At 50.6% G+C, this 12,170-nt stretch overlaps 1 protein-coding gene across 2 annotated transcripts; it reads left to right on the top strand.

The window, feature by feature from the left end:
• The first annotated feature begins 3,016 nt into the window (after positions 1–3,016).
• On the top strand, positions 3,017–11,326 carry LOC130158819 (V-set and immunoglobulin domain-containing protein 4-like). 2 transcript variants are annotated; one of them, XM_056359878.1, is made up of 7 exons: positions 3,017–3,258; positions 5,841–6,197; positions 6,853–7,134; positions 7,444–7,539; positions 8,753–8,866; positions 9,275–9,296; positions 10,201–11,326. In XM_056359878.1, exons 1-7 carry the CDS (start codon positions 3,204–3,206, stop codon positions 10,409–10,411), a joined length of 1,137 nt encoding a protein of 378 aa, XP_056215853.1. In that variant the 5' UTR covers positions 3,017–3,203; the 3' UTR covers positions 10,412–11,326. The 2 variants fall into 2 exon arrangements, with proteins under 2 accessions (XP_056215853.1, XP_056215854.1); XM_056359879.1 differs by lacking the exon at positions 8,753–8,866 and having other exon boundaries at positions 3,019–3,258.
• The last annotated feature ends 844 nt before the right edge of the window (positions 11,327–12,170 follow it).

The following is a 12,170-nucleotide window of genomic DNA, read 5'->3' as shown; positions in this document are numbered from 1 at the left end:
TACACTAAGCTTCTGTTTCTTTAGGTGGACCAAAGGTCACGTTTCCAATACTGTCTGTACAATTATCTGGTATATGTGAAGAGAATTGTGGTGTACATGACTGCAGCAGCTCATACAATTAGCTTTTGTGGGACATCCAAAAAGGGCTTAGTAAACCACAGTCTGTTTAGTCAGATCTCTGAGCTGGCTATGGCTGGACCAAATCAGAATATCTTAAGTCTTGCAGTAAAAACTGCCTTTTTTTTGAGTGCAGATGGTTCAAAAAGAGCACTTTTGAGACATTTCTTCTTCAGATACCTACTTTTTGGTCGTTTGCTGAAAGCTTAGTACTGAATTTCACACCCTTGCAGACTAAAAATCTTATTCCATTGCCAGGAAAACTGTAGCAAACTTCTCTAGCCTCTGGCAGACTATGTCAAAACATGAGTGTAAGATGCAAGCTCTGCAGAGTTGGGTCCCTATGACTAGGGTCTGAGGTCCCATCTGCACTCCTTTTCAGGGAAACAGGGACTTTACTGTGCCACCTCTAGCCTGTGATGCAGTAGCAGAGACTGCGGAACAGAGAGCTATACTGGCTGCTTTGCCTGAGTTGTGATACTTGAAGAAATTATGCTTGAAAGCGTGTCATGTCCAGTATGTGGAAGGAAGGTGGGTACCTGCTGGGGGGGAAGGCTGCAGGGTGCTTTGTCAACCTGGCACTGCAAGGGGGAAAGTGACGGACTCAATCCAAAGCAGAGACACTGAAATAAATAGAATTAATTATAATAAAACAGGTAACTAGCCACAACGCCTGGGATATTAAAGTTTTTTTCTTCATGTGTTCAGATGCAAAACTATGAGGAGTCCCTCTGGTAAGAAAGAAATGGGCTGACTGTGACTCAGGGAGGAGAAAACTAGCAGCCTCTCTGTCCCAGGGGGAGAAAGATGTCATGCATATCATGTTTGAGGAACTACAGTTCTTCACGTTTTAGCTAAATAGTTATTTTTTCATCCTGTATAATTACAGCTTCAGGAAGTGTTGCATTTCTGGTTCGGAAAGCAGCCCGATCAGCAGTTTTAGCTTTGGTTTTCAGCTCGTTCCAGGGCACGTTCCCCAAAATCCAGCTCCTTTTAAAAATATTTCACATGTGATAGAAGCTTGTCCCAGCAAATTATCTTGAATCATGGGCCAGGGTGTGCAAAAGGTTGGGTTTAAATCATATCTCTGAAAATGGACTCGTATTTACTCTTTCAGTGACATTGCTTGAACTGCGCCTTCTCCATAGCCCCGGCAGGTCTAACTGCATCTGTAGCTGCACTGCAATAGGGCACCGTTTCTGGGCAGGTGGTAGAAAATGGAGCTTTTGCAGGGAAATTCCTATCACAGTAAAGAGCAGGATGTTGGGGTTTTTAATACTTCTTCTCTGGACATTTTCTGTTAAAACAGAAAAAAGCAGTAGAAGTGGCATCCGAAGTTTTGTGGTCTAAAAGGCTCAGACTGTTTGGCAAAGAAACTAGTGCTGGTTGTCTTCCTTGCTCAGGTCACAGAGTGACCTGCTCAGAAGGTGAACCAGGCTGCACTCAGGGAGTCTGCTGCTGCTGAAGCTGGTACATGCGTGTGGTGGAAAAGCTGAAGGAGCTGAAGACATGAAGGAAATGGAATTGAGCATCAACAGGTTGGTCCCTGCCTCATAATCCTGCACGGTGCTAGGTGAGTCAGTGCACTCGGACCTGTGCTTTTCCATCTCTGGATGCCCAGTTTTGAGCTCTTATGGTACAATGGAGATGGTTGCTGAGCCCCTGAGCACTCTGCTGAGCAATACCATCACACACACGTCAGATGAAACTGAATTCATGCTTTACAAGCGTACTCAGGTTTGCTTCTCCTTGCTACCAAGCGCTTGACTGTGTAGTCATCATAAAGCTCTTTCACTGTGAAGTGAATGTAAATGTGGAAGAAAAGAAATTAAAAAAGAAACACACAATCATGAGCATCTGTTCAACATCTTCGTCAGCAACATGGACACAGGGATTGAGTGCACCCTTGGCAAGTTTGCCAGCGACACCCAGCTGTGTGGCGCAGCTGACACGCTGGGGGGAAGGGATGCCATCCGGAGGGACCTTCACAGGCTTGAGAGGTGGGCCCATGGGAACCTCATGCAGTTCAGCAAGGCCAAGTGCAAGGTCCTGCATGTGGATCGGGGCAATCCTAAGCACAGATACAAGTTAGGCAGAGAATGGATTGAAAGCAGCCCTGACGAGAAGGACTGGAGGGTATTGGCTGATGAGAAGCTCAACATGACCCAGCGATGTGTGCGTGCAGCCCAGAGCCAACCGTACCCTGGGCTGCATCCCCAGCAGCATGGCCAACAGGTTGAGGGAGGTGATTCTTCCCCTCTACTCCACTCTCATGAGACCCCACCTGCAGTAGTGTGTGCAGCTCTGGAGCCCACCAGCACAAGTAGGTCATGGACCTGTCAGAGCAGGTCCAGAAGAGGCCACAAAGATGATCAGAGGGCTGGAGCACCTCTCCTATGGAGACTGGCTGGGAAAGGTGGGGCTGTTCAGCCTGGAGCAGAGCAGGCTCTGGGGGAGACCTTGTGGCACCTTCCAGTACCTGAAGGGGCCGACAAGAAAGCTGGGGAGGGGCTTTGTACGGGGGGGTGCAGTGACAGGGCGGGGGGGAATGGCTCTAAGCTGACCGAGGGCAGACTTAGGGCAGATACTGGGAAGAAATTCTTCCCCGTGAGGGCGGCGCTGGCAGAGGCTGCCCAGAGCAGCTGTGGGTGCCCCATCCCTGGGGGTGCTCAGGGCCAGGCTGGATGGGGCTGGGGGCAACCTGGGCTGGTGGGAGGTGTCCCTGCCCATGGCAGGGGGGTGGAACACAATGATCTGTATGGTTCCTTCCAATCCAAACCATTCTGTGATTTTATGAATAATAATAAAAAAGAGCACTAGTCAGAAAAGTCAAGAGGATGGTAAGAGAAGTGGGTGGGGACAGGGGAACATGCAATGGAACTGGAAAGATCCTTATAGTCTTTGTCCATCCTTCACTCTTCACCTAACTCAGCAGTGAAATGGACTCGTGATATTTCAGAAAGAGGATCTGACATGACAAAGGACAGAAGAAAGGGAAGTGTTCTTCACTTGCATTCTGGTCCCAGGAGTGTGGGGGTCTCTCACAAATTGCAGGGAAAGGAGGACAGGCCTGCAGCTCTGGGAGAATGGGAGAAGTTGTGCGGATAGTGGTGTTTGTGATGGCTTTCATCAGCTGCAATGGTGAGTAAATGCTTCAATGCATAGGAACAAAAATCAGAGTACTAAGAGGATAGGGAAAATCTTTTGAATTACAGTGTCTTAATTTTTAAAAATTGTCAAGTGTAGGAAGTTTTAGTTTCTTGTATGAAAAAATAGAGCCTAAGGATTTGCAGGAGTCTCCCTTGGTATCAGATATGACAAGGTGCTTTTAAGAGTGGGGGCAAATGGGGCAGTATTGGGCAAAAGCTCAGCTTCCACACCCCAAAGCAAGAGCAAAACATGATTGCTGAGGACCCTTGGAAAGCACTTGCTCAGTGTGTTAGCTTCCGAAACAGTCTTTGTGAAGCTGGAATATACATTCTTCTGGAATTTCATAATGCATCACCATTGTTCTGCTACCGTGGTCCTGGGAAGAAGAGCTGTAATTGTGCAACAAGGTGCAGGCACACACATGATCCCCCTTGGTCTCTCCTGATCTTATGACTCTCTAGGCACACCAGGAGAGGTGATGCTGGAATCTTTGCTTCAATTCATATGCCCATGAGGCATATGTGCCACTCCTAGGGCACATATGACACTGACACTGGAAGAGGAAGGTTTTGGGAAACAGGAGAAAGGTGCTTTAACAAGCTGTATACAGAAGCACAGAATTGCTCCTGACATTTAGAAAACTGGGTTGAAGTACTTTCCCCACTTATCATAAAAAAGGCAGCTTTGCAGATTTCTGGGATCTGCCTCTCAAGTGACTTATTGTGAGTTAATGCAGCTGAACATAATCAGCCTTTCTGGGGAGGATGGGAAAGGGGGAGCGGGATAAGGGGGTATGGGTAGAGGTGAGCCAAGTCCAGCTAAATTCAGGTAACCTGCTATTTACATGAGGCGCTTCCCAGAGGAGCTGTGGTCTCAGTGGGCCGGCAGCTGGAGGCATTGCAAGAATGAGCCAGGTACCACAAAATCCATCCCCTCTTCTCCTGCACCCACTTGAGTGCCTGGCAGGGTTCTTATCTGGTTGAAGCAGGTAGGATCCAAATAGGTCAGATCTGAAGTTTTCTAAGGCTAAAGAAAAAAGTTTGGGTTTGGTCCACCGTTCCTGTTCCAGGTCCAGTACTTCAAAGTACATTCCTAAAGGCTCCTGCCTGCATGGTACTTCCAGGCCACCAGGACAGCTGGTGCTGGCAAACTAGGAAGGAAGAGGCTCATTCATTTTAGAAAATGGGCCAGAATATGACAGTTCAATTTTTTTCTTTTCCGTTATCATGCATTATACATAATTTAAATAAATCCCTCTGATCAGTCTCTAATGTAGCCCTTCAGGTTTTTGTCTGGTCCAGCTCTATTTCCCTCTGTTGGGAGAATTCATATTGTTTGTCTGGAAGGCTACATCCTAGTTTAAGAAGTGTCACTGGGAGGAAATACTTTTAAAAATGCTGTCTCAGAGATTTTTATTTTGTTGAGTTTCTCCCACTCCTTCCAATCAGCTCTCCCTTGGAATCATCCCCACTAACGTTGAAACTGGTCATATACAGAGTGCAGCTGCTCCACAGGGAATCAGTGCACACTGGCAGCTATTTCAAGGCACATAGCAAGGCAAAATAATATTGGAGAAATGTTTAAACAAAATTATGTCCAGATGAATACACTGAACAGCAAACATACTTGAACTTGAGTGCACCAAATGCCTTGAGGTTATTTCTGAGCAGCTTCCTAAGTAGCTTCCACCCTTCTTAGTTTTTCTTGATGGGAGCTTGTGAAAAGAAGAGGAGGAGCAATGGAAAACCTTTAAAAATTGATATATCAAGGAGTTGCATTTGACTGGCATGTGAGATTTGAAAAATGGAGCTGTGCCTGCTCTATGTCAGCCAGTAAAGGAAAACCAAGGCTCCATGTCAGAAATAATCTTCCACCATACTCAGCCCCAGCTGTCCCCTTAGCCGCCCCTGCAGACCCAGGTCCATAGATGCTCGCCTGCCTTTCTCCTTGGCACTTCCAGTCAGCTCTAGGACAGGCTGTTGCACAGAGAAGTGCTGCTGGGTCCTGTGAGCACCAGGGAAGTTGCACTAAAAAATAGTGACATTAATGAATGCAAACATGTTGCATTCACTGTTAATTGCAGTGAAGCAGTAAACTTGCTTTGTTCATCCTTCCTCCCATATAGAAGGTAGAAGCCAACATTGCAAGTGGTGTTAGAGCATCCCGTGTCAGTTGCTGTTTGACTCACCATGTGCAAGCGGGAGCAGAAAGCCAAGAAGCAGAGGTAGGGTGTAAAGGCTGGGGCTAGAGAGCAGGAATAAGAGACAGAATATAAGACTATAGCTGTGATGTTGCCACCAGGAGTAGGATTTGTGCTTCTCTGTACCAAGAAGGAATTAAGAACTGGCAAGTGTTCAGAAAGAAACAATAAAAATAGCCATGAGGTTGAAGCAACTGTTCACTTCCCTGTGCTCAGTGAGTGGGGACAGGCCCTGGTTTAGCTGGTTGCGGTCTACAGGACATCTAAGACATGGCTGTGTGCTGTGGCTTCCACTGCCCGCTCATCCTATCTATTCTAAGGACATTCTCCTCCTGCATTCTTATTTCTTCCTTTTAACTGTTGTTCCCTGCAGCCCTCCTGGATCTGTCTGGTGTCCCCCAGGTCAAGGGCACGTGGATGGCAACCACCACTTTACCGTGTGCATACATGCCCTCAGAAGGTTTCACACAGCAAATGCTCAGCTGGAGCATAGAGCGAGACCATAGGACCTCTACCATCTTTCGGAGGGACGATTCTGGTGACCACATCCTGTTGGCTCAGTTCCGAGACCGGGTCAGCGTCCCAAAGCACAGCCCAGGGAACGCCTCACTCCTAATTGAGAACCTCGAAATGCCTGACAGTGGACACTACACCTGTAAAGTCATCTGGAGGTCTGAAAACAACAGCTTGGTAACAAAGGAGGTGACCACTGTGGTTAAAGTAGTCAAAGGTAAATCCTGCCACAAAGCCCTGCTCTTGTGTAGCCAGTCTAATCCACAGAGCACATTGAAGCAGCTGCTGGTGGGAACAGACTTTCACACCATAATGTCTACCTACATCCAGGCTGGATGTGAGGCATCCTCCTCCCTCCAGCCCCTCTTCTCCACTCACAGAGGCATAGGGGCAGGCTGAGGAGGGGGGATCGGTCAGTATACACCACAGTCTGGATCTACCAATGGGCCACTTGAACCTGTGGTGCTTGAGAGAACATCCAGCTCTGGTTTTGGTTCTGTGCAGGAGCCAGCATCCCTGTGGTTCTTGTAGCAAGAGGGACAGCAAGTGGGTGTTGTACTAACCAAATCTGCCTTCTCCCCATCCCGAGCATCTTCAGCAGGTGCTAGAAATAATTTTCTGCAAGGGGGCAGCCACATGACAGAACAGGACTTGTGTGATACAACAGTAGCAATGGCAGTATAGCTGGTGTAAACCTGGCTTTAGGCAAGAGTAAACTGAGCTTAATGTGCGCAGAGAGGCAACACAAGAGCCGTGCCCCTCTTCCTCCTGGGAAAGCGCTGAGAGCTAGAGCCAGAGCTGCCGTGGCAGGGGGACCTTGCCCAGCCAGCCAGGGCCAGCGTGACCTGGGCCCTGTCTGCTTTGTCTTCCAGTTGCTGTGACCAAGCCCGTCATCAGGGCGGGTGAGCTGGGGCTGGCAGTGCCGGCAGGAGCCAGGACCAGCCTGACCTGTGTGGCCGACGGGTCCCCCCCCATCAGCTACCGCTGGTTCAGGAGCATCCCGGGAGGGAAAGCCCTGCTCCTGAGCAGCCAGGCTGAGCTGGCGTGGGACAGCCTGCAGCCCTCCGACGCCGGGAAGTACTACTGTGAGGCAGAGAACAGGGCTGGAGCCAGGGCAGTGCAGCAGAGCGACACCGTTGAGCTGACAGTGAGAGGTGAGTCCCCAGAGCAGAGCTCCTCATCTCCACTGCAGGGAGTTTCCTCTTTTACAGCAGGATCAGACATGCTAAATATGAATGGTGTCTCAATTGCCCCAAGAGGAAACCACAGGGGCTGGCATCCTCCCTGCTTCAGAGGGTGCCTGGTCATGGCAGGGGTCAGGAAAATGTCCCCTGTGTCCCTCCAGGGCCAAAGCTGTGCAGTATGGGAGCCTGACTCCTGCACTGGGCATGTCTTGCTCTCATTTGGCTTGTACTGTAGACAGGGAGTGGGGGAAACAGCCTGATGACCTGACTCTCCTGCAGGGTCCCCAGTCACACAGCAGCCCAGTGCTGGGACTGACAGGCACGCCAGACCCCCGCTCACCCCTCGAGGCAGTGGGACCCAGCAAGTGCCCACAGGTGAGTGACCTGGGCTGCAAGGAAGGGCTGCTTTCACCCTGGCACTCTGTGAGTGACAAAGAAGGCGAATGAGGCAAATCCACTTGATGTTCCTTTTGGGCTGTAGATCCTTTCTGCTTGTGGGAGAGACAGGCCACCCTGTGCCCCAGATGCAGGTGCTTGCCTGTGGGTAGCTGGGTTGGAGCTCCCCAGGATGGCAGCAGAGCCAGTGCTAGAGGGACCACAGCCTGGGAAACTGGGGGATGAACAGCTTCAGCCCACCTGGGGCAAGAAGCCTGGTGTGGGGCTTCATGTGTCAGGCAGCCTTAAGGTGCAGCCGCTGACAGTAAAGCCCCCCAGACCAAGAAGTCACCGTAGGAGACATATAGTCCTGTGGATGCCTGGATGTGTCCAAGCAGGACAAAGCCGAAGCCATGCCATAGCCAGCCACAAGTGGTGGTGCCTAGAGCTCTTATGCACCAGGGCTGCCAGGGACCCCCTGCTGATGGCCGGGGAGGTGGGGAGGCCAGTGCCACGTGCTGCCCGCATGACTGCCGGCGGGACACACATCAGGGATGAAAATCCGGCTGGTGGCTCCAAGAGCAGGTCCGGCAGGTGTTCTCAACGCGCACCTCAGGCGCGGCAGCTTGCAAGAATCAACGTGTGGCGCGCTCCTCAGAAGAGGACAGGCAGCTCAGGACAGCCGTCACGTCCAGGCTGGGCCGGGCAGCGGGCCGGGCCCGCCAGCCAGCGGAGGGGGCTGCCTACCCCAGCCCGGGAGGGTCCCGCTGCGCTGAGCCTTAGCTCTGGCAGGCCTTCCTGCCGCCACGCCGGGCTCCGGGAGGGAGGCCGTGCCGGAGGGGCCTCCCACTGCCGCAGGAGAGTGGAGTGCGCTGGACACGGCCGGGTTGGCCGACGCGTCTGCAGGCCCGGCCTTGCCGGCAGCCGCTGCCGCGGGGAAGCCACCCCCGCCCCGCCCGGCCTCGGGTTTTCCCCGGGCCAGGGCTGCCCTGCTGGTTGCGCGCCCACGGGCCTGCCCGAGCGCGGTCGTGGCCCGGCATTTTGCCTCCCCTTTCAGACCGAAAGGGGCTGAGAACACCGGCCCCGGCCTCGGCTTACAGCCGCGGGCAAGCGCGGCCCGAGGCGCTGCGCAGGTCCCAGCCCGAAGTTCGAGGGGTGGGGGTGGGGGTGGCTCCCCCACGCCCGCCGCTCACAGCGCTTCCCCCGCCCGCAGGGGCCCCCCAGACCGCGCCCGCCGCGCCCCTGTACGCGCTGCCGGCCGCGCTGGGCGGGGCCGCGCTGGGGGCGCTGGTGGCCGCGCTGCTGCGCCGCAGGCCTGGCAAGAAGGGTGAGCGGCCGGGGGACGAGGCGGGACGGGACGGGACGGGGCCGGGCGGCGGTGGGGGCCCGGGCCGGGTCAGGGCCGGAGGGCGGTGGGGGGCCGGGCCGGGCTGGGCTGGGGCCGGAGGGCGGTGGCGGGAGCGGCGGGAAGCCCGGCCCGAGGCGGGACGGGGGCGGGGGTGGGGGTGGCCCTCGTCCGAGGGTTCGGGGCGGGACGGCGCGGTGCTCGCCTCGGCTCCATCCCCAACCCCGGCAGCCACATCCTATTCCCATCGGCCCCAGTTGGTCCCTTCCCCAGAGAGGCAGGGTGGGAGGGTTATTCCTGAAGGTGGGAATACCTGGAAGCAGCTGGTTTTTTTCTGTGACACATAAAACATATTGATGCACATCTTTGATTCTTCTTTTGTTTTCCCAGAACCTCTCTATGAAGTTGCTTTGTGAGTACAGATTTTCATGTGGATCGTTAAGAAGACTTTGAGGGCATCATACTGATGTCTCCAAAAAGCCTCTTTGCTCAGTGAAAAACCAAATATTTCTTTGACTTGCAGGAGGAGGATCTGAATACCTTGGCAGTCCATTTAGTTAGCAGCATGAGGGCATTAATATTTTAATGCATGAGGTAGCAAGAGTCCACTCTTTGATATGTTAGAATGAGGGAAAGGTATTCAGGGTCCTTCGATCTGCCTCATAGATGCCATGGGAAAACCGTTCTCTGTAGTAAATTCCCACTGTTATTTCACAAAGAAAAAAAAAATTCACAAAAAAATTGTCAGCTTTTCCCTCAAGCTCAGTTCCTTCTATACATGCCTTTCCCTTTAAGAAACATGTCCCAGTGCTTATCCAAGTGTTTTTGTATTTTGTGCAATTCCTGTTTGTTTACAATGATACAAACATATCTTCTGCCTTGTCACAATCTCAGCCTTTAATCCCTTCATGCTACTTTTCTATTCAGAGAAATACCTGTGCCGTCTGTAGTCTCACACATTGCCATTTTCCCAGTTACTACTGGTAGTTACTTTCTAAAGGCTAGGCCATCTGCTGGTAACTCTTGAGTATAATACAGTAATGCTATGTGAGTTTATGGTACATAAACAGTGTTTACATACATGTACATGTGTACATAGTACATAGCAGTGTTAACTGTTTGTTGCCTCTTCTTGTGTGTGTAATTCTTTTAATGTTACTTTCTATTGTCTTTCAGAGCCTCCCAGGCCCTCACTAGATTAATATAAATTTTGCTGTTCCACGGATTATGTGGTAGATCTTGTCTTTGGCTAAGGTGTAAATCAAATGACTTCTGATGTAGTCATCCTTCTCAATAGTGTCTCTCTGTTGTTTCAGCTGCAGCACTGCAGATGTCATGAGATTGGAGACTGATGTGGAAGTCCCTGTTAAGTGCCTACACAAGAAGACAAATTGTAAGACTGAAACATTCAATGATACTTTCACTGTGAAAGATGACAGCCACAACAGCGTATACATCAGGAAGAATCCTGAGTATGAGAACCTTGTGAGTGCAATGGAATCAGAATATGAAACAGAAAGAATTTAGTAGAGTACCAGCTTTTCCTCATGAGCAGCCGTGCAGGGCTGCAGATACTCAATGGTAAACTTTACCAAAGGAAAATCTTCTTCCTGTCTGCCTCCTGCTGTGATAAATGTACCAGTCTCACTGCTTTCCTTAACCTAGGGGAACTACATAATCTCGGGCTTTGGCAAATGAAGCTCATTGGTGCGGAAACCCTCAGCCAGGTGATTATCAACCTACTTTTACAGAGCAAATAATTTCTGAGCCTGAAGGGCCAAGGTGAGGAAGAGAGGATCTGAAGGAGTGGAAACACTTTGGCCTGCAAATTGAGGTGTAGCTGGGTGCAGTGCTGCTAGCCAGTAACACTGGTAAGGTGTACTTTCCAGTGCATGTTCCCCTGTTAGGACATCCCAGACTGCAAGGAGCTGAGGAGCCGGGGATTGTGCTGGAAATGGATGCCGTCTGGCTTTTCACGTTCAACAATTACTGGTTGTACATCCTGCTTGTCCTTGAGTCTTTTTTATTAGAGCATAATAAAGGGACTGCAGAGGGGGGGAGTGATGTCCCAGGAATGTAATTTTTGCTATCAGACTGGAGCTCATTGCTTAGAGGAAGAGGAAATGGCCCTGTGGGTGATGAGCCTCCTAACTGCCACCCTCTGGTTTTCTCCCGGAAAAGCAGAATTGGTGTTGAAGGAAATGCTAGAATTTTCCTTTTACCGTGTGGGGACCAAACGCATAATAAAAGAGAGAAATCTGAGGCACGTGGAATAATGATGGAGCGAGGGACCTCCCTGGACACAACAGACTGATGTTGATTCACTCTGTGGGACTTGAATCAATCTGTCTTGATTACAACAGAGATATTAACTCTGACCTATGTTATGGGAATGCTGTGAGTGCTCATGTTTGTACCTTGAAATACACTTGAAAAGTGCTCAATTAGTGCAATGTGTTTTCTTTTCCAGGGCAAATACAAAAGGCTTCAAAGGATTTTGTTGCATATGAATTCTGACTTCCTTGGTATTTCACCATGCAGTGCCATCATTTTTCTGTTGCTTGCAAATTTGTCCTTTTTCTCAGTCTTCTGATTTAATTCTGCAGAACAGGCAAGAGTACAGTCATGGCCATGGTTTGACTTGGAAGTTTGACTTGGGTTTCCCTTTTAAAGAGGAGAGGACAGGAGGGGGGTGTCAAGTCAGCCCACACTGGACTCCTCGCGTGACTATACCTCACCGCATCCCCCAAAGCCAGTTGCTGGGGTCATGGTGCTGCCTCCACATGCAAAGCCACAAACCTGCAGCTGCCTACTACTGCAGTGAGAGACCAGTAAGTCACAGTGCTCCAAACTGTGCCAACGTCAGGCTGAGGCCTGGAGTCAATGGAAAAAACTCGTTTCAGTGTGTTAGAAGCATCAGTGCTTGAGCTGGGCACTTTTAAGGCATGACGGTTTGCCATTAGCACCTTTCTTCCAGATGCTTCAGCTAGTTCTAGTTGTTTAGGCATTTATCACAGGAGGATGTAAAGTGTTAGGCTACTAAATTGCTGTCAGAGGTTGGGAGGACTCTGGGGGTGCTTAGTACTTCACTTCCAGCGGAAGGCTAAATTATGCTCAAAAGCTTGGGAAGAGAGGTCATCTAAACGATATTACAAACTTGCCTGTGATTTAGCTCAGGCGGTAAAATCTTTCACTTTAATTTCATGCCATTGCTCAACACATTGGTTTGCTCTAACAAGCAGTTACTTAAAAAAATGCTCTGCATCTCCCTATATACTGGCTCTCC

This window comes from Falco biarmicus, chromosome 14 (genome assembly GCF_023638135.1).
Source record: "Falco biarmicus isolate bFalBia1 chromosome 14, bFalBia1.pri, whole genome shotgun sequence".
In the NCBI taxonomy this organism is placed as follows: Eukaryota; Metazoa; Chordata; class Aves; order Falconiformes; family Falconidae; genus Falco; species Falco biarmicus.
The sequence above is the reverse complement of the archived record's forward strand: the minus strand, read 5'-3'. Positions and strand labels throughout refer to the sequence as shown.